Source organism: Mastomys coucha, unplaced genomic scaffold (assembly GCF_008632895.1).
Source record: "Mastomys coucha isolate ucsf_1 unplaced genomic scaffold, UCSF_Mcou_1 pScaffold20, whole genome shotgun sequence".
NCBI classification, from domain to species: Eukaryota; Metazoa; Chordata; class Mammalia; order Rodentia; family Muridae; genus Mastomys; species Mastomys coucha.
In genome coordinates this window covers 46791607-46817905 of record NW_022196903.1, presented here as the reverse complement: position 1 = coordinate 46817905, position 26299 = coordinate 46791607, and the positions used below count along the sequence as shown (strand labels likewise).

The following is a 26299-nucleotide window of genomic DNA, read 5'->3' as shown; positions in this document are numbered from 1 at the left end:
CTGTTAAATGAAAAGTACTGTGAGAAGGTCTGAAATGGAGGAAGGGCTGGGACAGCTGGGACTTTTGGGATCCCACAGCTCCATCAAAAACTTTGACCTTAGTTTTTTAGCCCAAGTTTGTTTCTTCCACATCGTCAGACCAAGCCTAAGGCCTGAGCAGCATGAGGAGCATGTCGGGGCCCCTACTGGGGAAACTAGCTATTTAGACCTTCCTCTTCTTGGCTAGAACTGTGTGGCGGGCCTCATGTGTGAGATGATGTCATCCTGTCTGTTCTAACTCCTTGACTTTCAAGCTGACAGACTACATGGGGTGCACCATTTGACCCATTTACCAGTTGATTTAATCTGACAGGAATGTTTCAACTTCTAAATCTCTATTTGTCTAAATAAGTGGTTTTTAAAGGAAATCAGTCACTTTATTATTCAGTGATTTTTTTTTTTCCTGAAAAAAAAGAAAGAAAAGAAAGAAATGGACAGCATTTGGAGATATCTGGCCAGCTGGAGTGCCCTCTAGTGTCCATTTATAGAATTTATTTAATACATGCTTGGGGGTTGGGGGAGGCTGTGATGGGGTGGACACTAGCATTGTTAGCTCTTGGTTGGATTCTGGGGCTTGCACATGCTCCTGCTGGTTTTAGTGCTTTGAGCCCTGTGCTACAGTGTAGAGACCAATACAGGGTCAGTCTCTGTTTCTCTGTTCCTCTCTTTCTCTCTCTCTCTCTCTCCCTCCTCTCTCTCTCTCTCTCTCTCTCTCTCTCTCTGCGCCTCCTCCCCCTCCCCATTCTATCATGCTGCTCCTATTGTCCTTCTCTTTCCCTCTTAAAAAATAAAAATTAACAGAGAATTATGTTAGGTTGTATTTTTTTTCTAGTCCTTGTTTTCTCACAAATTTAAGTGAAAAGATGCATCCTATAAATATTTAGATTCCATGTTATTCAGAATCTCCTTTTTAAAGCATATTAAAGACATTAAGAAGAATTAAATCTTCTAATCGATACTTTGTAGAAACCAACACTGTGCTAACTGTACTAATGTGACTGTTTGCATTGAGTTGCCAAGAAGCTTCTTGTTTAAAAGCGATCTCACAGAAGTGAGATGACAGCCCTGATCCAGCATACATCTCCACGTTATCCCACGGATTCAAAGCTGACGTTGCAGCGATGGAAGCTGTCAGCACGTGTGTGTTCCGCCTGGCTAGTGAATACATGGGCATCTTGTGTCTTATTGATATGACTTGAAGTCTTTCTTTCCTTAACTCATCAAAACTCAATTATCATGAAATTAAAAACAGGAAACAGTTCTTTGTGTAACAAAAGCATCCAGTGTATTTAACTGTGTGCTGCGTTTTAGGAGAGTCATATTGTGTGAGTGACAAAGCATATATTACCCAGTTACTGTGGTATTACAGAGCGACGAGCACTAAATAATCAATCAGTTAATGGTGTGTATGGCAGTTTGAGCACTTCACATCCATTGTACTTATGCCAGGAGAAGGATGAGCTGATAACTCCACCGTAGGAGCCTAGTGTCCTAGACCTGACTAACAAAAGTCCGCATTAGCAATTTCAAAGCTGAAAAAATAGTTTAGAGACAACTTTGAGAGACTTTGAGTACAAATGCTCTCTATATTTGAGTATTAAAGTATATTATTATTGTTATTCTCTTATCAAGTGTTCCAAATTCCATGAGACTCTTCCTTGAAATATGTTTGTCCTGTCCCTTAGATATTCTGATGGTACAGTAAGACTACTTGCTCTTCAAACACATAGTGGGTGAGCTTAGGACTTTTCATTAAAAATGAGCAGAAGCACCTTGCTATTCTGAGGATGCGAATGCTGCAGGTTTTAGATTAGGGATGGAAGTGGAGCATGCTCAGAGCCGGGTGCAGGTTTACTAAGCTGTCCTGTGCTCTGGGCGGAGCTTCTTAGGCTATCTTGGCAATCTGTAATGATCCTTTAACTTCTTTTGGTTCAAGCCTTAACTCCAAGTCTTTCTTTCTTTTTCCTAGGAGATAAAAGCACTGACTATGCTAATTTTTACCAGGGTTTGTGGGACTGTACTGGAGCTCTTTCTGATGAGTTATCCTTTAAGCGTGGTGATGTGATTTACATTCTTAGCAAGGTAAGAAAGTACCCCTCCCCCATGACAGCTGTTAAAGGGAAGTACGCAGCTCAGTCCTCCTGCATTTACAACACGAGGGAAAAATGCCAGTTGGAATTCTTCTAGGTCCTAGTTAACAATTGGAAGTTCACAATAATTAATTATTTTGTCAAGTGAACTATAATCAGAATTTAAACACAATCAGATAACAGGATTGAACTTAGCAGTGTGTTTACCTGTCACTCCAGCCCTTGGCAGGCATCCACCTACTGCCTTATCCAGAAACAATATACTTATGTGAAAGTTAACATTGTAAAGTATTAGGTTATTAATTATGTTTTTCTTGCTTCTTCCTTCTTATTCTTCTGTGTGCTTATTCTGAGTTTGCCTGCCATTCTCCAGTGGAAACATTGTGTTTATAAAAAAAAGTTTTTCATCTTTGTGTAAACACATTGGCTGTTCCAACAATGTAAAGGCTCTATATCCAAACAGGTTGAGGTAATTTTTTAAAGTTTAACACACTATATTTGTAATTGTAGTGCCAAAGTATATTGCCACAAACTCATCTTTATATACATAAGAATCGTGTCTCTGCTTTTTAAGATACTGGACCTGTAGAACCTGTCAGCTCCAAACCTCGGTTTCTGACGCTGTGCTTGAGCTCTCTTAATTTTCATTCTAAAATTTTTCCTACTGTACTAGAGGGATTTTTTTTAATGTCTACTTTTTAATATTATCTTGGCACCAAATCATGAATGAAGATGATTTAAGTATAAGCAGGGAAATGTTACATAGGTTATAAATCTAATACTTTAAAGTTACTGATCTGAAAAATATTTTGTATATTTCAGAAAGATGATATGAGTTATTAGATACAAAGAGAATTTGAATATAAGGTCACATATTGGATTTTAATGTTGGTTGGCTGGTACAGAAAATCTTGATACAGCTGGTCATAGAATCTTAGAGTGGGCATCTTAATGAAGATTGTCTGTTCTTAGTGCAGACACAGTGCATGAGCTATATTATCTTGACTCCCAGAATAGCTAATTTCTGTCCCTCTGCTTAATCCCATACCATATAAAGCATGCACAATACCAGGATACATTCTAGATACCGGGAATCCTAAAGAATGATACATAAGTACTTGAAGATTAGTGAGAGAAGTAGGAGAAAGAATATTTACTAATAATACAGACTACTACCTATTGAGAAGCCCAAAGCCAAGGGTGGTCTTGAACTCCAGTCAGCTTCCCAATGGTGGGATCCATGCATTGCTGTGGTATCTTACTGTCATGTCCACATGACAGCTTTTGGCTAAGTCTGTTATCAAACATTTAATTGTCCCAAGTTAGAACAACAGCTTTTAAAGTTAAATATTTAACAGAAATAACACTGTTTGGCCCAGTTCTTATCAGGAAACTCTCCTAAAATTCCTCCCAAATTTAGCAAGCTCACTGTTTATTTAACCAATTTAGCTGTGAGTATATAAAATTAAAAGGTTGATTAACTTGTATTTGAAACTTCAGAATCTAGGGATACATGGCATAGCATTGTATTGTTTTGCACACATGGAGCTTGTAAAGCCCACATGGGTCTCTTCTTAAGGCCTTCTTCATGAGTCAGCTTGGCTGCCAGAAGCCCAGGCAGAAGACCCGCCACTCCCCCCCCCTCCCCCCGCGCATCCCCCCTAGGCAAAGTGACATCAACTTGTCTCACTTCCACCATTTCCTGTTCCTGTGAAATTAAAGGTGTAGTCCTAGTGTGCACTGTCCTTCCAGGATGCTGAGGCTAGAAGTCAAGTTCTCTGAAACCTATTTAAGACCTTGAGTTAGAGGTAGCCCAGCTCACAGGTAGCATTCACTTCTGTCTGAACATCTTAAGTGCTGTTATCTGGGAGAGAACTGGCCTCCTCTTTCAGACCTTTGCAAGGCTTGAAGTCCCAACAACATTGGGTTCCTTCTAGAGACAGCATTTTAGCTGGGGCTAATTTGGGTATTTGAAAGAAGAGCCAAGAAAGATGAACTTGTTAGTCACTATATCTCCCCATAGATAAATGATTGATGCTCACAGTCACAGCTGTGAACCTCAGAGAGTGAAGTCGGGGTGCATGGTTAGGATAAGAAGAATAACCTCCCAGATCTGCCCCAACATGACTGCAGACTTTACTGGGCTGTCTGCCTGCTTTGGAGGCACGTGTGTGTGTGAGGACTTCTTACCACCCTGCACTGTGCAGGTGCAGAAAGAAACACTGGACAATCTCTCACAGTTGCTATAACTTACAGTCTTGTCCAAACCTGGGTAGACAAAGACCTTAAGTTAATACCATAACTGTGTTTAATTTCTGAATGCCTAAAATAATAAATTGAGAACTCAAGATTTTCAGAAGAAAGCAATGGATTTCCAGATCAAGGTGGGACCAGTATTATATATTTTTAGAAGGATAAGCAGTTGGCTCAGCAGGTAAAAGTGCCTGCTTTACTCTGAGGACCTGAGTTTAACCCCTGAGGCCCATTCAGTATAAGGAGAGAACTCTTCAGAAACTTGTACACAGATGCATAAGCAAATGTCTAATTCGAGTCTTTAAAAATAGAAGTAGTATAAAAATAACTACTATTTTATATGACTAGAAATGTGTTTAATCTTAGAGTATTATCTAGATCTTTGTGATGATGGCATGAAATTTTCACCATTCTAATTTATTTTTTACACCATCTAGTGGCTCAGAATGAGTGGTGCAGGTAATTGCAGCTAATGTGCACAATCAAAATGGTGTCATTAATTCAGCTTTACACCTAGCTATGGGTGATTACTCTCCCATCTCATGTCAATAAAGTATTAGCATTAATCATGAAAAATTGTGTTCATCATTTTGAATTAAGTGTAGAAATTGTATAAAAAGGAAGAATATATTTTCAGAAATCTAGCAGAATATTTGTGAAGAATATTATGAAGAAAATGGAAACATAGAAAATGAATACTTTGTAAGAAATCAATGTCATGACTTTTTAAATAAATAAAACTATTTAAAAGATTTTAAAGAAATCCAACTTAATCTTAGAAATGTACTGACTTTTAATTTGAAATATTATCTATGATTTGACTTACTGTCCACAAGTTTCTCAGTTTTAAATATGTCCATTTTAAAAAGGCAACACAAAATAGTTTAAAGAAAGATTTTTTTTAATATATATACTTAGACAAATTCAAAACCCAAATGGTATGCTTTATAATAAAGGGCATTTCAATTTTGTAAATGTAATGGTAGAAAATGTTTCACTAATTTGATGATTAGATTATTTTCATTATACATCTCTATGGAATATACCTTTATTTTTTAAATTTTCCCTCCCTCTTCCTCTCCTCCCCCCTCTCCCCCTCCTTATTCTTCCTCCTCCTTCCCTCTTTTCCTCTCTTCCTTCCTTTTCCATAGACACCTTGATGGCAAACCACTGTGCTCAGTTAGTACAGGATGATTTATTTATGTTAAGCCTCTGTTGAGTTACACAGATGTTAACACCACCACCCTTTTTTTTTCTTCAGTGAAAATCCAAGGCAACATACAATAAAGAAGAGCTGGCAGACACCCCGCCCTTCCCCCCTTCCTTCTTTAACATTTTCCAATTAGCAGCTGCCATGTGACCCTCTGGCTGAGCTAGCCCCTCCTTCAAATATCTGGCTTTTTTTTTTTTTTTAGGTTCAACCTTTGAACCTCACTAATATAAATCTAAATATTGTTTGCCTTAAATGGAAACAGTACCTTTTTGCTTTATTGATCTCTTCAAATAAGCTTGATGCTGTTTTCTTAATGAACTAAAATAATTCAGTATTTTAATGTAGATTTAGAGATCTCTTTTTCTCGTACCAAAAAAAAAAAAAGATAGAGCATATTTGCATACTTTCAGGGACAGATGAAGGTATAATTTGAGATCTTTATGATAACTGTTTTGATGGTGAATTAACTCCGAAAATATGCAATGTGATCTCAAGCTTTTGTTTTTTAAGAGAGGAAAAGCCGTTATTAGAAGTAGAAAATCTTTTAGTTTCTAATTTCAGTTGTTTGCAGTTGTTTAGAAAATCATGCTAAATATTTTACTATTTGCATCTCAATTTTATTTTCCCAAACCATGGGCATTATCTGGTAAGCTAATGGTATTTTCCTAGAAGCACATTTGTGCAATATTCGTGTTTCATCAGTAGGTTCCAGGTTACACAGTAGCAGGCTGACTCTCTGCCCTCATTAGCTTTGGGCCTGCTGGTCTGCCTTGCCATTCTGGACTCACATCCTCCTGCAGCTATCTTTCAATCTATACTTGTTGGTACATTGCTAACTGCCTCCTCATCCTTATTTTTCAATCAATAAATTATTTTTAGAGAGCTATCCTTCAGCAGGAAAGAGGGATGCTGCTTCAGGCTCTAGAATATATTCTTTCTTCAGAGGTATGCATGACTTTAGCTTTGCAGCCTTAAAGAAATATTTTCTTAAAACCAAAATGGGAAATGTAGATAAGACAGTGGTCATGACTATGTAATAAAATGCATTTGAGGTTGTGTTGGCTGAAGGTTTAAGCAGTGCTTTATTTGTGTTTGGTTGATACTTCCCAATGATTGGTGAATTGTGGCTGTCATTGAACATTTACTTCTTGTTAGAATACAAAGATTACTTAGTATAGCTTTTGGGGCTTCAAACCTATAAAATAAATGAAATCAAAACTCTCACTGGCAAAGACAAAGGCATTGGGGGTTTTTGTTTGTTGTTGTTTTAATATATAGTTCTCCTAGTTTCTCATTTGTGCTCAGATGGCCCAGGATAGCACAAATAGCATGACCAGCTACTGATGACTACAGGGACAGCTCAGGGACAACCATGGCTGATGCTGAGTCTCCAAGAGAGTCAGCCAATCCTGTGGCCTTTTGTGAAGGAGGGATGTTTTTTTCTGTGATTCTGTTTGTTTGGACCTGACAGCAGTTTGTTTGTTTGTTTGTTTGTTTGTTTGTTTCTGTGCTGTCCCTTTGGGTACGGGGGGGGGGGCCCCCATGTAACCTGCCTCCTCCTCCATGCCTGCCTCTCCAGCAGTGGGAGCAGCTCCAGCCCCACTTTTCCAAACAACATTCTCAAATATTTCCCTGTATCCTCTCCCATAAGATGGAGGCAGCCTACCTTCTGGGACAAGGCTGACAGTGAAGGGGAATGGGGCTTTAGAGGCCCACAGGTGGCCCAACCCTTATAGTGACTTGAAAGAGGGCAAACAAGTGTCAGAGGTTCTTGTGACCATGGGAGAGGGGCTACCTTGGGAAGTAGCCAAGTGTCAGGCTCTACAGGAGTCTAATTCTGTGTTGAATAACCAAAAGTTTGCCAGCAGCAAACCAGAGCCATAAAGCATCACTGTTTGTGTGTGTGTGTGTGTGTGTGTGTGTGTGTGTGTGTGTGTGTGTTTTAAATTCAACAATTTGTGGTCTCTTGTGCCCTTTTTACCCAACCCCAACCTCAGAAATCAAGAGCTCACTGGCACAATTCATGTCATTGAGAACTTTGTCTTTACTCTTTTTTCTATAGAACATGAAGCTAGACATTTTTGGGAGGTTCTTAGACAGGGGAGAGTAGAAACAAGAGTCAGACTGCTGAACTGGAAATCTTGGGGCTAGAGAGAAGGCTCAGCCATTAAGAGATTAAGAGCACTTACTGCTCCTTGCAGAACCCAAGTGATTCCCAGCTCCAAGTGGCTCACAGTATCCTCTAACTCCAGCTCGGGGGTGATCCTGTGCCTCTGATTTTCTGTAGACACCTGCATATATGTGTAGTATATACCCACACACACATACACATAATTAAAATATTTTTTAAAGAAAAGCTTTATAAAGTAGTTGCTTAATAAATTAACAAGTGACATGTTCATAGTTGAATGGTTAGCTATTAAAAAAAAAAACTAGAAAAAGTTCAAGGAAAAGTTTCAATCTTCTAATTCTTGCTCTTTTTGCAAAATCAGATCCCCTCTTGTTTATTTTATTTTTTTGTTACTTTGTTTAAACACTCTGAACAAAAAAGAATCTTGTATTGAAAAGGCTCTCTTTTAGTTTACACTTCCAGGTCGGTCATTTAGCAAAGTTGGAAGCTGAAGCAGAAACCACAGAGAAAAACTGCTTAATGGTTGAGACTACTGTGCAGAGCAGAGGAGCGAAGGCAGAGAGATGAACAAGCAGTATCTTAGAAAGGATTCTGCGAAATTGAAACTAAAGTAGACCTTTACCTTGTTCAGTCAAGAAGTATTGAAGTGTTTGCTTGGTTTTTTTTTTCTTTTTGTCTGTTAGCCATAAACTCTTGTGCCCCGACAGACAGAGGGACACAAGGAAGCCAACCAACCTCTCCAACCCAGTTTGCCCACTGCTCCCTCCTGTGCCTTGGGTGTGAGCCACACCTGCTCTCCCTGAAAAACAGATGCTTTCCATTTAATCTCTTCACACAGGCCATGCATTACTCTCTTCATGCCATCTGCAGTCTCCACCTACCTGCTATTTTTTTCTACATAAAATTGCAAAACCCATTGTAGACTCATGTGCTTCTTCATGTGTGACTCAGTGGTCAGTGTTAAGATCATCTCTCTAGGACATGCATGGATGATTGAGCCTTGGCAACTTTTTCTAATAAAAAAGGGTGCAGCGAGCAGGGCAGGTAATAGTCTCAATAACAACAACAAATGTGTGTGTGTGTGTGTGTGTGTGTGTGTGTGTGTGTGTATGTGTAAGCTCTTCTACAAAGACCCAAGTGTATAATTCAATTTACTGATTTATATAAATTATGAAGTTGAATTATTATAGTCTCAGTGAGGAATGGAAGTATTATAGGTGAGAAGGAGCTTGCCCAAATTACCCACTTTGTCTACAACCAAGACATGCAGGAAGACAGGAGAGAGCTCAAGAAGATGGGAGGAGCTGAAGACCCCACAAGTGCCTTCCTGAGATGTCGACCACCCCAACCCTCAGTGGGGCTGTCAGTGCTTAGTCCTAGTCAGCTTATTTCTTCAGAGAAACGGAATCAGGTAGGTCCTGGTTCCTAAGGAGACAGATACCCTTCTTTCTAAAGATAAGATGGAAGCTCTTTAGACAAAGCATCTCATTGGGTTTTATGGAAAACACTAGCCAGCAACCTGTCAGAGGCAGGAGCCCTGTGCTTCAGCCTGCCCAAGGTCACTGTGTACATAGTATTTGGTAAATGATTCTTAGATATATATCTATGAAGAAAAATGTTTTCCTATTAGAAATTAAATTTATTTTCAAAGTTAGAAACTTGATGCACCACCCAATGCAAACATGGGTCTGGGATAGTTTCCAGTGTCTAACTTACTGAGCATCTATTACATATGCAGTATCATGGGGCATGGAGAAAAGAAAAAGGCCCTACTCTGAGCTCAGGAAGTTTGTTCTTTGCTATTTGAAGGAATGAAACTGAGGAGTGTGAAATCCACTGAGGAATAAAAGCTCAGCTTGAAGTGAGATGTGTTAGTGTGTTTGGGTCAGGTAGTTAAGCACACAAGTCACGCCAGCTGACTGACTGTGTCTCAAGCACTGAGCAGGATCTAGCTGTGGGAGGGGTCTTCCTGGGAAGCACACTGCATACACACAGACAGGACTGGATGCAGTAGCAGGTGGGACCAGGCAGACTACAGAAATGACAGGCAAATGTTGCTACAGAGAGAAACTGTACAAGGATTTTGTAGTTTCTCATGAGGAGATAAGAGTTCTTTAGCAGCAGCGTAAACTGATGCAGACAGTTTCTTAGAAGATCAGAGGGGCAGAGGTAACAGTGTTGCCATTCCCAGAGAGGTGGTAAGTCCTGCACTGAAGCAGTGACAGCTGGTCATGGTGGCATGGGTGAACCCAGGAGCTGTCATGGAGATGTGGTTTGGCAGGTGACAGCCCCTGATACTCCAGCCCTTTCTACTGAGCTTCACTCTGAGTCTCTCCTTGCCCAACATGGCAGTGAAGGATTAAGCAGGCTGGTCATGTTTAGTCCACAGCATTGTAAGTATTTACTGTAAAAACTTGAATTCAGTATATCAGGTCTCTGAGATGTGAAATAAATTTGTTAGGAGAATTAAATTCTTAACTTGTCCATGTTTCTCCTACAGTTAAAATGGAGTGAATGATGTAAAACAAAAAAGAATTCAGCGAACTGAAGGAACTCATTCACACCTGAGTTCTAAATGATAAACCGTGGGTCTGGATCCCACAGCTGTTGTGAATTCAGTGCAGCCGTGGAGAGCACCTCTCAGTAGTGCTATTCCGCTAGCACGGAGAACCATGGGGTTCACACCCATCTCCTTCAGTGGTCAGGGAATGAGCAGGGAGGTTAGATGGGGACAGCTGATCATCGTGGGTGTCAAGCCTATGTTGCTAAGGGAACCATTACCAAGATGAAAAAGGGAGGGAGTTCCTGCACACACAGAAACACACACATAGAGACAGACAGACAGACAGATACACACACAGTGAGATAACCTTGAAGAAAGTCTTTATATGTTTAACACATTAACTTAATTTTTATCTATTAGGCATAATTACCATATGTGGAAAATAAATCCACTGATTCTTAAATTCACTGTGCTTAATATTCTGTGGGTTGAAATCGCTTTCATTTCACAAAGGGCTAGCATGTTTTCGGAGCATGGATGTATGTTCAGACAAAGGACATAGAGACTGCCCCGTATCTGAAGCACCTGTTGCCTTCACACACGAGTAAGGGACTGAAACCCTAGCCCTGCTAGTGCTTTAGGTTTCTGTGAAGCAGATTCGTTCATCCAGTTTGCAGAAAATGGATTAACATACTCAAGAAAAGAGAGGATCTGGCACAGAAAAGGATTTAAGTGAATTTGGGAATCTTATTCAAGCAGAGAGGAAGGCTGTGAGTTAATAAGCAAATGTGAACATGTTTTTACTACTGTGTAACACAAAGTCTGTTTCTCTTTATCAAAACTGGTCCTTCCTTCAACCGTATTGCACAATCTCTTTGTTGCCCGGTAAATATTAACTATAAACAAATAAGATGACTTCAGCGGTTTGACAGCTGTGACGTGGAGTCAGACTGCGAGGTTCGTTACTATCTTACTGTTATTTCCTGCATTATTAGAGGAATTTGACTTTGGGTTTGTGCCTCTTTGACTGCCACGTTACATTTTGCCTGGAAGCCATCCATTTCTCAGATAGCGAATTCCTTTTGAGTGCTATTTTTACACAATAAGCATCACTACACCTCTGGATCTTGATAGCATTACTGCGGGAGGAGAAAGCAGCTTTGTGTTAGTAATTACCTAACATTGTCAGAAGCTGACTGCAGGCCTCTTCCCAGTGATAACAGAATAACCGCATAATGTAGCTTTATAGCACATGATTAATAGAAAATAATTACACGTCCTACAAAGGGATGCAATATTTCTTATAAATTGACTAAAATGGTTTCCTGTAGATTAAAGGACTCTTCATTATTTTATCAGTCCTCCCGAGGTACAATCACTTGCCTATGTTAGCATTTCAGTTGATGGTAAGAGCCGAATAGGGTGAAGGATTCCAGATGGCAGACCTCTACCTGAGATCTTGAGAGCAGTCAGGTGACGTGATGCTTCCCGTCCTGTCAAGATCTGCATGGCAGTCTGGTATGGGCCTCTCCTCTTTCCCTCTCCCACCCGCTTCTTTCCTTTATTAATAAGGTTTGAGGGGTATTTTTAAAACGATCCATCTGTGACTTGCTATAATTACTATGTGGATTTTAAGACAACATGGTATTTATTGATGGCATTATTTCCAACCATTAAGGATCTATCATTCGTGATCACATATGTTTGGGGGAAAGAAACTGGCTTTCTGTTTTGAAAGGAAACCTTGCATGATGTTGAATCTTGAGGCTGAAGTTTAGAAAACTGTTCTAGTCCAAGGAGTGTTTTCATCCCGATTTATGGGCTGCAGATGGTTTAATTGGGATTCATGTTGCTCAGGAGGCTCGTGCAGAGGAGGGTGGAGATGCAAGGGACGCTCCTGCTTGCAGTCTTGTTGACTAGTCTGATGGCTGCAGTGCACAGCTGTAAATTTGCCTTCTAGAGTTTTTGTCTTGATATATTTTATCTTATGTTTTAATTTCACACAGGAGTATTATGTGGGATTATTTATAAATATAAAGTAAGAAATATTCTGATTTTTATTCTTACCTTTTTCTGAATATGAGCTGATATTTTAGAGCATTTTCATGAGGTGTGCATTTCATACATGGGAGGGTGTTTTAAATTAAGTGAAGCCTTTAGGATTACTTATTGTGACATTTTCCTCTTTCTCTCTGGAATGTTCTATGTAAGGGATCTGCTTCCAGCTGAGAAGTAGCAGTTGCCTGCTACTGTCCTTTCTAGTTACTTACCCTTACTGCTCTACCATACAGAGCACCAGAATTTCATAAGTAAAATTTCTTGTCTTAATTTGAGGATTTATGCTCTTTGTGGGGAGTAATAATAGGTTCTTAGTTGACAGTATAGATCATAGCCAAAGTAGAATATTACAAAGTTCTATAAAGTTCTATGAACTGACCATTGTCTCCCAGGCTGCGCATCGTTCGTTGGCTGCAGGTTCAGGTCAGTGGTCTGCCCTCCAACTGGGTGCTTTCTGGGTCTCCTATTGGCAGGCTAGACCCTTTGCTCTTCTGATGTAATCAGTTGGGGGAAAAAAGTCTAAGGCTGGTATTGGGTAAAGGCTTTCACTCCCAGACTTACTCCATTAATCCATTCTCATATCTTACAATACAGACCTTTGATCTGTAAAGTATCTTTGTTTTGTGAAGCATTTGCGCTCCAATTGTATCCATCGCCTTAAAAACTGAAAAGGGCAGTTTTATTAGGTGCCTTCTAGGATACAGTGATTGCTAGTCTAGTTTTCAGTAAGTTGATATTTCCTTTTGATAGATACACCTTGTACAGATTACACATATCACTGTTGAGTTCTGGACTGAGTGCTCATTGCTTAGACAGTTTTGTCCACTGAAGTGGCACTATCAGTGAACTTTTAAACTTAACACCTCAAGAATCAAGGCTGTACCCTTATTAGAACAAGGAATCTGAGGCGAGCCTTTTACCCCCTCTCCTTCCCCCCTTGTTCCTTGAATAAGCCTAATTCTGCTACTGCCCCCCCACTTTAAAAGCACTCATAGATTTTATCCTTTAATTTATAGGTAGACTGTCTGTCGATACATACATGCTAATGTTGCTACATTTGTATTGAAGAATAGCATAATTTTCCTAGCGATGGTCAATAGCATACAAATCAATATGAATGTTAAGGCTACATGTCTATCAACCCTCCCTTCCCTGCACATAACTCAGTGTGCATATGCACATTTATCTATGACTCAGACGTTGGAAAATCATAACCTATTGAATTACTTTGGGGATTGATTTTAAAAATTTATCTTATGTGAAAAATTAAATTTGAGTCTTAATGTTTGCGCAGAGTATTGCTTTTGGAAGATATTATTCTTGAAACTTGTAATTCATTTTACTTGTTTGTATCTCACTAAACATAAATAAATTTGAGATAAAAATACATTAGTCAATCTGGCAGACAGAGGCCGGTTAAGGAAGGTTCACAGTGCCTAAAGCAATGTTGTGTCTGTCAGTGGGGAATGGAGGAGAGAAGAGAGGGCCAGGCTTGTTTATCTCACATTGTAACGTGCAGAGCACCTCATCAGTCACTCTGTTCACAGATTAATATTCTGCCTTTCAAACTAGAGGACTTTCCTTTCCTATTGATCTGCAAGCAAACCTAACAGTACCTTTACTTTACCACGCCTCCCGGGTTTAGGCAGTCCAGGGTCAGTAGAGAAGCAGTAAAAGCTTTGGGATATTATTTTCAAGGACTCCATTTGTGAATTATTTTGTATTGGTATTAGTGAATTTTTAAGTTTAGTATTTTCTTATTCTCCACTTTAATCAGCTTTAAATGTACTAGATTTTCTGAAGAAGTGATGCGCCACTTAAGTTTAATTAGAACTTACTAGTTTGTCGTTGTGCCCACCCATGCCCACAAGTGACTGTCATCCTTGCGAGATAGATAATAAGCTTGCTGAAGGCACATGCAGCTTCTCTGGCTTCATGGCTTTAGCCTATGGTACATGAGGGTGCACTGTCTGCAGAGACTGGAAGCCCGGAAACTAGCTCCTTCTGCGCTCACTTCCCATGTTCTTCTGCGAGTGACTGCTTCTGCAGTCTGCCCAGTAATGAAAATGTTTTTGTGCTGTACAGTAATTTAAATACTTGCCAACAGCAATGGGTTTTGCTTTTTCTTTCTGTCTGTGTGTTGTTTTGGGATTTGTTGTTGTTTCTTTTGGTTTGGTTTGGTTTGTCCAACAACAAAACATTGAAAATGTTTCCATTTGCAGCTCCAGCACTTGTAGCTTATAAAAAGAAACATTTCTAAGAAGCTGCATACAAACAACACTGTGTTTACCCTGACCTAATGGTTAATACTGCGTATTGTTTTCAATTAGGAATACAATAGATATGGCTGGTGGGTAGGAGAAATGAAGGGAGCCATTGGCTTGGTGCCTAAAGCCTACCTAATGGAGATGTATGATATTTGAGAGTCTGGGTAAGTACATTTTAATCCAATATTCTGGAATAGCTCTTATGTTCTCTTGGTCTCTTCCTTGAGTCCTTGCCTTTTTAAGTCTTTGTAGTTTTCTGATAACATAAGTATGGTGCCCCAAATCTGTTTTTGTTTTGCTTTATTTTGTTTTGCTTCAGCTTTAATTTTTTAAAAAATAACTCTAGAGGATTTACTTTGGAAGTGAACAGATTATTTAGAGAAAATTCATTTGATAATAACCTCCTCCTATCTAGTAAAATGCCACTTTTATGGCCTTCCTGAGGAAATTAATTGAAAACCGTTGAGCAAATATTCACTTTTATTTGGCTAAAAAGGTGGGTTTTTTTTTCTATGCAGGATAAATAAATCAACATTTCTACTGAAGAAGAAAAAATTTCTCTTTTTGCCTGCAGAGAAGTCTTCTGTCCATCTGCAAGTGCCTCAGAACACGGTACACCTGAATGCCTGCTCGGAGCCATATCAGGTGGATAAACATTCCTGCCTCAGCTGTCATTCTGTGTAGTCACTCACTAAAGCACTCTGATGTCAGATTAACAAGCAGTGATGGGTTCCATTAGACACAAGCAGTAGAAATAAGACCTGTTACTGTTTTGCAAATAATAATTAGTTTTAATTTACCCAATCGGTTTATATGTGAAAATTCATTGTGATTGTATGTGAATCTTAGTCATTGAAGCTACCAGTGAGGGTTGCTATTTCTCTTAGTCGCTGAGTATGTTATTTTTAGAGTGCTGCATATAATTTCCTAGACTTTGTACATTTTGAGTCAATAATAAAGACTTCTTTAAAGCTGTATAGATGACTTAGCTTGGTATTTTATTCTTCATAGAGTAATAACATGTTTTCATTAAAGAAGTTGTATGGGCTCACAGGTTTACCTGCTGTAGGTAAGAAAGAATAAACAGGCACTCACATTACAGATAGAGAAAAGAGTGGCAGCTTGCTGTCCGTTGGTACACAGAGCAAACCAGACCTGAGTTCTGAAAGCTCTTCAGTATCCTAATTTGATGATGGGCTTGCCAGTGTTTTCTAGTATAATTTTATTTAAATTTAATGAAATCAAAGATTCATAAGAAACCCCATTTTACCACTAATACAATGGTGTAAACAACTTGTGCATGTTTCCAGAGTCTGAGGGCAGCCAGGTACTCTCTGACCTCTCTGACTCTTCATTGCCACACTGTCACAATCCCGCCATCCCCACCTCCCCCGCTAAGCAGCAGTCCCGGGGCTGAAACCCCCGTGTGCTCGCTCACTTGGCACCAAACAGAAGAGAAAGACTCAGGACAGCAACAGTTGCCAGCGGTGAAGAAAGGGAAGGCTGACCTGCTCTCTGATATTATTGCTGCTGTATGGGTAAGGTTTGCAGAATCCTGACAATGCTCTTTCATATATAGTTAAAATCAGAGTGTTTTTAATCATCTCTAGAGACGGCAGAAGAGCCTTGATCCATACCAAATGCACTAGTGACTAGATATTTTGGAGTAAATGGAATCTACTATCGAATCATCCTTTATCAGGTCCTAGCTTTTGCCTAGTTTTTCAGGTTGGAAGTGGGCTGATAATATTTTTTAAATCTCCACTATGTATGTAGAACTATATTCATACAATAGTAAAGAGTGATTATTTTACTGTTATACTATATATGTTGTGATAACTCATTTCCCAAAGTAAAATTTAAAAACAAAATTAAGACAGAAATTAATTCAGTGCTTTCTCTTCCATGGTTGAAAAGCAAAGCCTAGCCTGTGGTTACAGGTTTTGTGCCTTTAACTTGAGTGGCCAGCAGATGGCAGCAGCTTGTCATTTGCACGTGGAACCACTTGGGAACCCCCTCCCCCACTGCGGCCGACTGAGAAGCAGTTAGATTTCTGTCTCCTTTTCCAGTTATTCCAGGAGAGGGAGTCCTTTGCCAACTGATGGCCAACATTTCCAGCCCAGAAGCTGCTTCTATCCAGAGCCTCTGGCCTTTGTTCTTTTTTAAACTCGAATATACATAGGAGATAGAAGATGGGGACCAAAGGCCTTTAAAATTGGGAGAGATGAGAAAAATTGCTGTTCCCTGTGCTTCAAGTGTGCTTTCTGTTCAGTTGATAAAGTCGTTTTTGTGCTGTGAAGAAGTTTCCCTCTACCCTTGACAGTACATCACATTCTCTTCAAGATCATAATAACATCATTAATGTGAATTTAAACAACACGGCTTGTTAGAAAATATGCTAATTGTTATGTTCTCATTATGTTTGCCTAGCTTTTATTTGTTTTTCTATGAACAGTTAGAGAGCTAATTTTTCTGAAAGGTGATTGTAAGTCATATTTTATATAGCATTTTGCTTGATCGTTTGCTCTGCACTGAATTTGTACTCTGTTGCCATTAGATCTTACAATAATGTTCCACTCTGCAAATTTTTAAGGTTCAAATAAAGTTTAATTGTTTGCAAACTGTTATGATGCTAATAATTCAACAGCCTGCTGTGTTACTAATGAAATTACTTTGTTATGATTAATTTGGAGAATAGTGTGTTGATTGTAGTAATTAAGCACAACAAGGTGAAGTAAATGATGCTAATGCCATCTGGCCTCCAAACCGAATGAAGAAATGAAATAGGGCTGTCATTTGAATTTATTCAAAGAAGTAAGCATCATACACATGGCTTCCGTGACTGTAGGGTTTGTGCTTAACCACCGCACACTCCATTCCGTTTTGACCACTTTTCAGCATATGACATGTTTTTTATGAAAAATAGTGTTGCTGTCCAGCAGTTGTTGTGAATACTTGGTTTTAAACTGATTACTTTAATTGTAATTCAATTACAGATAATTACATACAGTACATAGGATCATTGGGGGAAGAATCACTTTTCAACCATCTGTAGGTGAAGTAGGTACATGTGGGCCTTTTTATTTTCTGTCAGTGTAGAAACACTTTGGACCTAGCCCTTCACAAGTAGCACAGCTCCCTTTTGGTTGTTTTAAAGTGTTTGTCTGTACTGGTGGAGTCTACTCTTGTTACTTAGCTATAACCATGAGATGTACAGCCTGGTGCAGGGTAAATGGTTTGCTGTAAATACCTGCGAACTGCTCTGATACCCTACAATAGGTCAAGACTTAAGATTTAAGAAGAAGAGGGGGAAAGAATTTGATCTCTGTACCCAGAAAAACAAAAACCAAACAGCCACAATCCTTCTACAGTTAATGCTAATGCTTTCCAAGGATGCTCTTAGTAAGCAACCAGTCCTCTTCACTGAGGCCTTAGCAGCTGAGCCCTAAGAACATCCACATGAGCACGGGGTTCCTCAGTTACCGAGTGTAGCGAAAGTGTAGGTAACTTCGACATCGAGCTATGGCACTGTGCTAGCCACATGTTCAAGGTTGTGTGACTTTCTCAAATGAGAGGCACAGGTGTCTCAAGGAGCTTGGAGCAGGCGCGTAGCGCCTCTTTCAGAACATCCTAAGTTACCACTGCCTTCATTACCCTTAGGCAATGTCAGAGGAGCCTGTTCCTACCTTGTACCTTAGAAATAAGCCTTGTAGCTCTCTCTCCTGCTTCTCTTCCTTGCCTCTTGACCCTCTGTTCCCCCTCTCTCCCCATGTCCTTCCCCCTCCCTCTTTCCACGTGGTCATGGCCTGCTCCTACTTCTCTACCCTCCTTCCCTCTGCCTTTTTCTACCTCTGCTACCCTCTTAACTCCCCTCCCCATCCCTGAATAAACTCTATTCTATATTTAGAAAGAAAGAAAGAAAGAAAGAAAGAAAGAAAGAAAGAAAGAAAGAAAGGAAGAAAAGTGAAAGAAAGAAAGGAAGGAAGGAAGAAAGAAGGAAAGAAAGGAAGAAAGAAAAAGGAAAGAAAGAAAGAAAGAAAGAAAGAAAGAAAGAAAGAAGGAAAGAAAGAGAAAGGAAGGAAGAAAGAAAGAAGGAAAAGAGAGAGACAAAGAAAGAAAGAAAGAAAGAAAGAAAGAAAGAAAGAAAGAAAGAAAGAAAGAAAGGAAGGAAGAAAGGAAGGAAGGAAGAAAAAAAGAAAGAAAAGAAAGAAGCCTTGTAGATTTTCACCTTGGGTGAATCTGATAAGAATTTCAGAGTCATGTGTGGTGGCACATGCCTGTGATAGAGGCAAGAGTATCAAAAGTCCCAGGACAGCCTGGGCTACATAGCATCATCCTGTTTTAAAGGGAATCAATAAAGGAGAAAATCCTGAGAGGAAAAGTTTCACAGGTCCAATTATAATGTAATATGCTTTAAAGACACACACACAAAACCAAAACAAAAAAACAAAAAAACAAAAAAAAAAACCCTCTCCCCTCTGTCTTCTCAAAAGTCATATGATCATATTAACTTGGATGTTTACGGCCCTCAGATGAGAGGAGACGCTGCTGTAGATCACCAGGGTAGGGTGCAGTGAGACCCTTGGTTAGATTCAACCCATAACATTTGAGCTGGGTTCACACTTCTGCTGGGACAAAGCTGCAGAGACAGTCACCTCCCCCAGTCCTCCTCGAGTGTTTTTCTTAACATCTTGACTTCCGATCCCATTTCTCCAGGAATCTCTCCCCTCGTTTTTGAGAGTTTTCCTTTTTATTATCCATTACTAAATGGTAATATAGTACTGTACTTGTCTGCTTTCTGTTGATTGGCCTCAACTTTTAATATAAAAATATTACTCCTGTTGGGGTAAAAGCAGGTGCCATATGAAGCTCAAACAGCAATTTAGCTCTCATTTGAGAAAAGTGTCACCTGGATACTCTTGGAGGAGGAAATGAACGACACCAGAGCCTGCCAATTGCCAACAGCTTCCTCAGAGTAGGACAGGGTTGCCACAAATAAGCCGATCCCCACACTCTGCCTTCCTCTCAGCCCCATACAGTCCTCATAGAACTGCTCAGTCTTCACCTGTCATGTTCAATGCGGTGACAACAATTTCATAATAGCTGGCTTTACTGCATGGCTTCCTGTTTGCTGTGCTCTGTACTTTTTTCAGTCCTCACAACAGCCCTGGTGAGTTGTTTGTCACTTGCTTTCCTGGTCACAGTTACCTACCCTCTCTCTACACTCAGTAACTGGCAAACCCAGTGCTCATGTGGATGTGCTGAGGGACCCAGCTGCTAAGGCCTCAGTGAAGAGGACCAACTGCTTTCTAAGCGCATCCTTGGAAAGTTTGTCTCAAGGTCCTAGGAAGTAACTTTACTTGGCCAAGTCCAGCACCTACTCCCCTCCCCTGAATTCAGTACCTTTGGACTAAGAAGTACTGTGAGGGATTCAAGCTGTGCGCACAGTAGGTGCACACACTAGTTGACTAGTAATAAGGATTGCAGTCCTACACATGTGGAGGCACCACTCTAAGCATGGACAACCTGACAGTTGAATTCAGTTCTTCTAGTCAAAGCTGTGATAGGCAGAACATAGGTAAAGAAGCTACACTTTGATTGGGAAATCTCCCATGAGCCTCCAGCTCAACAAAAGGTGAGTCAGCTATGGGTGCAGGATAGAGAGGGGCCAATGAGACTGTTTCCTAAGAAGCCTCTCCCATTCTCCACTTTCTCATCCACCATCCAAGGACCCCCGCAGAAGCCCCGAGAGGGCTGCGCAGTGGACTGCGTCTGTCTGGGGTACTTGTTTTGAGTGAATAGATCTTATTAGGTAGAGTTGGTTGTTGTTGTTGTTGTTGTTGTTTAAAGCCAGTTTAAATGTTACATATAAACTGCTTTGTCCTTAAAATTGCCAAACCCTATAAACCATGCGTCATCTTGTAACTGAGTGATAGCAATGTTCTGAGGTAAGACTTTGTCTTAAAAATGTTGTGGGGCTCTCTGGTACTTAGATGCTGGACACTGAACACGAAGTCTTATTCTGCAGTGCACATACCCACGAAGTATCTTGGACAGGGATCCCCAAATAAAGTTTTCTGATGTCATCTTTTCTTTTTTTTTTTTTTTAGAAAAGACGTATTTATCTATTAGATCAGAGGTTTGGTGGGGTGGGGAGCAAAAAGATTATTACAGGAGGAGCCAGCCTTCACAGTGACTCTCTGGAATTTAACCAAAGGATTGAATCAAATCAAATCCTTTGTAGTTGAAGATAATGGTGTCTTTTTCTTCTGATGAGTTCTTTGAGATGTGTACATTACTAGCCCCCACAGTGTGTTTCGTTCCTAGGTGGAGTGAATGACTTTGCATTGTCATGCTAGCCAGAGACAGCCGGATAACCAAACAGGTCTAGTTGGTATAAAGTAAGCTGTCCTCCACAGGTGAATAATACCCTGTTCATTCCTACTTCCAAGATCAAATGCCTGTGGCCTGTAGCATCTGTCACTCCTTCCTTCCCTTGTTCCACTTTCTTCCTCCTCTTTGGGTTTTCGAAAGGAGTTAAATCACCTGAGGCTTAAGCCATGACAGCTCTCGTCACTTAGTTCTGTGCACATAAATCTAGCAAAGCCAATGTACATAACTGTTGAGCCCGCGCCCTGAGTCCTGAACTGAAGGCTTGGCACAGCTGCTGTGAGTGGTGCTGATGTCTTACCTGTGGCTTTGGCTGCCCAGTGTATTCACTTCCTTCTTTATTATCGTCTCTGTGCTTGCTATTTCCTTTCCTATCTAATTAAATGACCCCACTTTGAATAATTACATTTAAGTGCTAACAGCAGAAGAAGGGCATTTCAAATACAGAGTTGGACAGCCTTTCCCAAGTACATACATAGCCAGTAAAACAGGATAAAGCACAGGGAAGAACAGCTCCTGGCAGCCTTACCTTACTACAGCTCTGAGCAGGCCCAGTCCCAGACCATGGCCTGAGACTAAGAGACAAGCATCTCTTGAGGTTGTTGTATCTGCTGTCTAGGAAACAAACAGGGAATTGTTTTTCTTGTGTGTAACTACAGAGAGGGAGGGAGAAATGTGTAAGGGATTCAATATTGGCTCAGACAAGAAGATTGACTTGTATTCATTTTTTTATTGAAAAAAAAATTTCTGAACTCCTTGTAGCTACTGAATTGTCTGAGAGGAGTAAAGGACTGCGTATGAATAATCTCTTTTGCCCAGTTACTGCCCTTTATAGTAAACCAAATTCTAAAAGCCAAGAGTGACTGTTTAGGGATGAACATTCCTCCTAGGAGTAGGGACAGTCCTCAGGTAACAGTGAGAAGCAAGGAAGAGCACAGGGCAGAGTCACCTGGATCCCAGCCCCTCCGTGATTACCTGGTGCTCCCAGTCGCCCTCCCTGCTGACTGCTAATGATCCCTGATCATTGCCCCTCCTTGAGATTGGGCTCAAGGGAGATGAGTATTTGGAGGGATCTGAGAAATCCAGAACAATGTCAAACATGGCTTTGCTGCCTTTGAAGATCTGAGAACTAAAATGGAAATGGTGAAAACAACAACTTCTTTACTCCAAAAGTGAGGGGGGGCGGGCAGGGGAAGCAAGCAGGTCCCAGTTGCAGCACTTGCAGCAGTCCCCTCGCAGTGCTGGCTTTGGTTTGTTCTATAGGACATTGATATCCGCCATCCTAGAGAAGTTTGGAGTTCTCCCGTCTGTTTTTAAATCAAGTTCCACGAAATAGTCAATTTCTATGAATGGAGATTTCAAAACTACAAGTGACCTCAGTCTGTAAAGTTTACAAATAAACTTCTGATGTTTAAAGCCATGAATTTGCTCAACAGTCTTTTGTGTGTGTGGTCATCTGGATGCATTAGAACATTCTTAAATGTTCAGGGAAAAGGAAACAGATGCTCTGAGGAAAGTCTGTACAGCTTCCCTTACTCTGCTGCCTGTTAGTAAATTGTGCTTCCACGTATGCCCGTGTGTTTGTGTGCGAGCTACTCTTTCCAAGGCACGAGTTTTCTTCAGGTGGATGGCTATGCACGAGGTGCTTTGGTCTGACTGAATTAGTGTGGCAGTGGAGCACTAGTTTTAGTTTATAGTTTGTGAAAGTCAAAGACTAGAAATAAGGGAAAACCAGAACCTCATCACATGTGACCTTAATGCTTTAACGTTATAACTTTAGGCAAAGCTAATAAAAAATGCAAAGGACCACTAAATAATTTAAATTATCTAAAAAATTAAGCATACTCCTTCAAATAATAATGGCTTTTATGATCTGATTTTTTTTTTTAAAAAAACCATTTCTCATGTCTAGAGTTACTTAGAAGTATGGATATCAAAGTACATCAGAGTTTATTTAAGATTATTAAATATATTTGTTATGATTATGCAGAGTCACCAAAGATTCCTTCTTTTTTTAATTCTTACAGTTGTGATCCATAGTATGTTACACAAGACATAATTCCAGGGACATGTTTGATAATATCACTATACTATGGAGTCAATTTTTAACACTTTTCCCTAAAAGCTCAATTTGCGATCTCACTCCTTAATTACGTTAAACCATTATTAGCCAGTCCCATCAACTGAAAAACAAACAAAAAAGGGCCAGTTCCTGTCTGTCATTTTTTGCTTTCTAAAAATAGCATTCTCTTAATTGCAGCTTAGCTGACTTCAGCTGGGAAGCTGCTCTCACCGCCGCTGTGTATTTCCTTGACTATTAACAGATCCTTCCGTAACATAAAATGGTGGGGCTGTAGTGTGCAGAACAGAGTGAGGATGCTGTGAGGATGCTACAGCCAGTGCCACTGACTGGAGATCAGACTGCTTGGAGAACTTTTCCTCCTCTTCCTAAGCGACCACAGAAGAGGGCTTTGTGTTATGAGCACACGTCTTTTGCTTCCCTTGGTGCTGTAGTTGATAGCAATAAATACTCTGTATTGATTACTACTTAATTCTAATGGAAATATGCTAAAGCTGGAAATGGACTGCAGCTTAGTATTCAGCACCTTAATTTTAAGACAGTTTCTAAATTTTAGGTATTGATATGACTGCCCCAAATGTGCTTCTGTTACTGGACCCACTTCACGCTATGAAATAATCTTCATTTTATGTATTTTGTAAAGATAATTTTGTTCACAGAATATTTTCCCCCCTGGTATCTGGCTCATCACGACTTTCACATAACTGAGAAATGTGTCATTTCTCTTCTTTTAGCTCCATCTAAAAACAACAGAGAGTACATCAGATCTGCACATTCGGGATTAGTATAGAAGTACACAAAGGAGAAGGAGAAGAAACGGAAAGAGTGAGTGGACGAGAGTCATGGAGAGATTTAAGTGCACAATTTCAGCCCCGTAAGCTGTGTGGAGGCTGCTTGTGGAAAGCTTTCTTTCCAGGCGAGGCTTTTCCTCACTGAAAGCATGCTGAGAAGCGTTTCATATGAGGCAAATATGCAGGAGTTTTCTTTCTTGTTTTTTTTTTTTTTTTAAGAAAAGGATAAAACAAGAAATGCCCCAATACACAGCTCTAATTTATTCCTAGTCAAAACCAGGTCTCCATTTATACAGTAGGTATTAAAAGCTAGTTGAGTCATTAGAGGTGGTCTTTCAAATGCCCTGTATTAAGATATTCAAGGCTAGATTTATTTTCAAGCTATTTCAAGGCCACTGGGGATGTTGTTTCCCTTACGAAGGAAATTCTGAATTTTGCTGCATTGTTTTTAGTTTTTAAATATATGTATAAAACAGCAAAGGAAAGAGTGGGAGCTGCTGGTTTTCAGAATCCTAATATAGTATGTCTTCTTAATGAACCTGCCGCGGTGCCCAGGAAACAGCTCCCTGCAAATAAACATGCTCCAAGTGATTTAGCCACAATGTCCAGACTGTGTAAACATCTAATTATTACAATAAAATTGTCAATAAATTTACATTACTGCTCCCTTTTCAAACGTTAAGCAACTTTTTCTTTGCTTGATAAAAGGGCATAAATTGTATTTTTATGTGTTTGTGTTTTTGTTTTCATTATACTTCTCGAAGCACTCTAGACAAAAGACTCTGAGCCTTAATGCTCTGAGTGATTCCTGGAGGTGAAAACTTGTACAGTTGTTTATTACCGTAATGCTCTGCATTTCCTCTCACAGTGAGATGGACGCAGCCTTTACAATCTGATCTTTAGTCACGGCATTTTTACAGAAAGCCATAAAGCTAGTGCTGTGTAGTCACTGCGGCTTTAAGAGAGATACAAAGAATTAAGGCCCCTATAATCCACTATTAGAATGGAAATTTAAGTTATATTAGAAGCAAAAGATAAAATGGCAAGATGCAATAATTTCCTTTAACAAAGATTATGTCCAGTTTTTGGAATTATGATATCACGTTGAACATAATGGTGGAATCCCCCCTCACCCCTCCACACCGCCCCCCCCCCCGCGCACACACACACACACACACACACGTATTTCTTATATAACTGGTACATTAACATTAGAAAAGCAAAGCGATATTGAATTCTAATGAGGTCTGGCCTATATGCTCTGCTAGGAGAAGAATGAGGGTAATTCATTTGTATTCAACAAAGCGCTCGGAATCCACGCGCATCCCTGTGGCTCAGCGCACGGTGCTACTCATCTGCTCCTCCTTGGAGGGGGGAGTGGGGCTCTGCACAGCATCAGAGCCGGGGAAATAGTTAACCACTTTCCTGCTAGCTCCTGCTTCCTAATGGCAATTTAATATGGTTGGTTGCTCTAGGTGTGCCTTGGTTTCACCTGTTCAAGCATCTTAGAAATTGGACCCCGTGGCAGTAACAGTGCACCTCTGTAAAGTGCCAAACAAAGAACGGGGAGTGAGATTCAGGAGGGGACGTGTGATCTCTCCATCCTTGGTAACCGTGTCCGCTTTAAGTAAACAATGAAATGACGGTGAGGTGTTTGTTCATTAAAAAAAAAGAAAAAGAAAAAGAAATCTGAAAAATGCACCATTTGATCTGATATTGGCATTACAGGAAAAACGACATTCATTTGTGAGTCTTGCTGACATTCTGAGAAAACAGCCCATTTTGGAAAGTTATATTTAGCAAAACCAAGGAATGAAAGATTTTAGCAAATTGCCACGTAAAATGATCTGCACAAAAAGGCATCAGGAAGTGAGCTAAGGCCTGTGCCAAACAGATGGCACCCCCTGCTGTGTTTTTGATTGAAAAAGAAAGGTAACATTTGCAGCCACGTCAAAGAGACAGTGATCAGCTAAACAAATTGGTCTCCGAAGTACCCCATTGCTGGAGCAAACCCGCTGCAGGGGACAGCCGAGGCTGTATTTCAAAATAATGCTATGTTTGCGTCTTTCCTAAGCGAGGGGATGTGTCCCCTTTCCATACAGCAAAGGGAAGATGAGGTCTTTGTTGGAGCAGGCTGCTGTGATAGCTGCAGAATAAGCAGTAGACCTCTGTGAGTAACACAAGTGTCCATTTTCCCTGATCACCACCCATTGCCGGCAGAATGTTCAGAAAATCCCAGCAGCTCCATGTGTAGGTTTACACTTTCCTGAATAAGGTCTCTGGAGCTTGCAGAGAAGAAATTGGTATGTGCCTTACAAACAAACAACACCAAAAGCATCGCTGGGGAGGAGGAGGAGGAAGGGGAGGAAGTGACTTCGGAAAAAACTCTCCTTGCACTTAAATTCAGTTCCAAAATACAAACATCAAAAATGGCAAAGAACATGTCAGTGCGCAAGTGTGAGTGGGGAGGGGATTTTTTTTTTT

General features: G+C 40.1%; 1 protein-coding gene across 3 annotated transcripts in view; it reads left to right on the top strand.

The window, feature by feature from the left end:
• Positions 1-26299, top strand: part of Skap2 (src kinase associated phosphoprotein 2) — a 170614-nt gene that overhangs the window by 140487 nt on the left and 3828 nt on the right. Inside the window, exons 11-14 of one of the 3 annotated variants that reach the window (XR_004121993.1) lie at positions 2009-2121; positions 14618-14718; positions 15129-15199; positions 23759-23849. Coding sequence is in view for 2 of the 3 variants with exons in the window: in XM_031381908.1 (XP_031237768.1) it covers positions 2009-2121; positions 14618-14710 (206 nt within the window). In the remaining variant the exon portion in view is untranslated. Of the gene's footprint in view, positions 1-2008; positions 2122-14617; positions 14719-15072; positions 15532-23758; positions 23850-26299 lie in introns of those variants that run through there. The other 2 variants (XM_031381908.1, XM_031381907.1) reach the window with 2 other exon arrangements.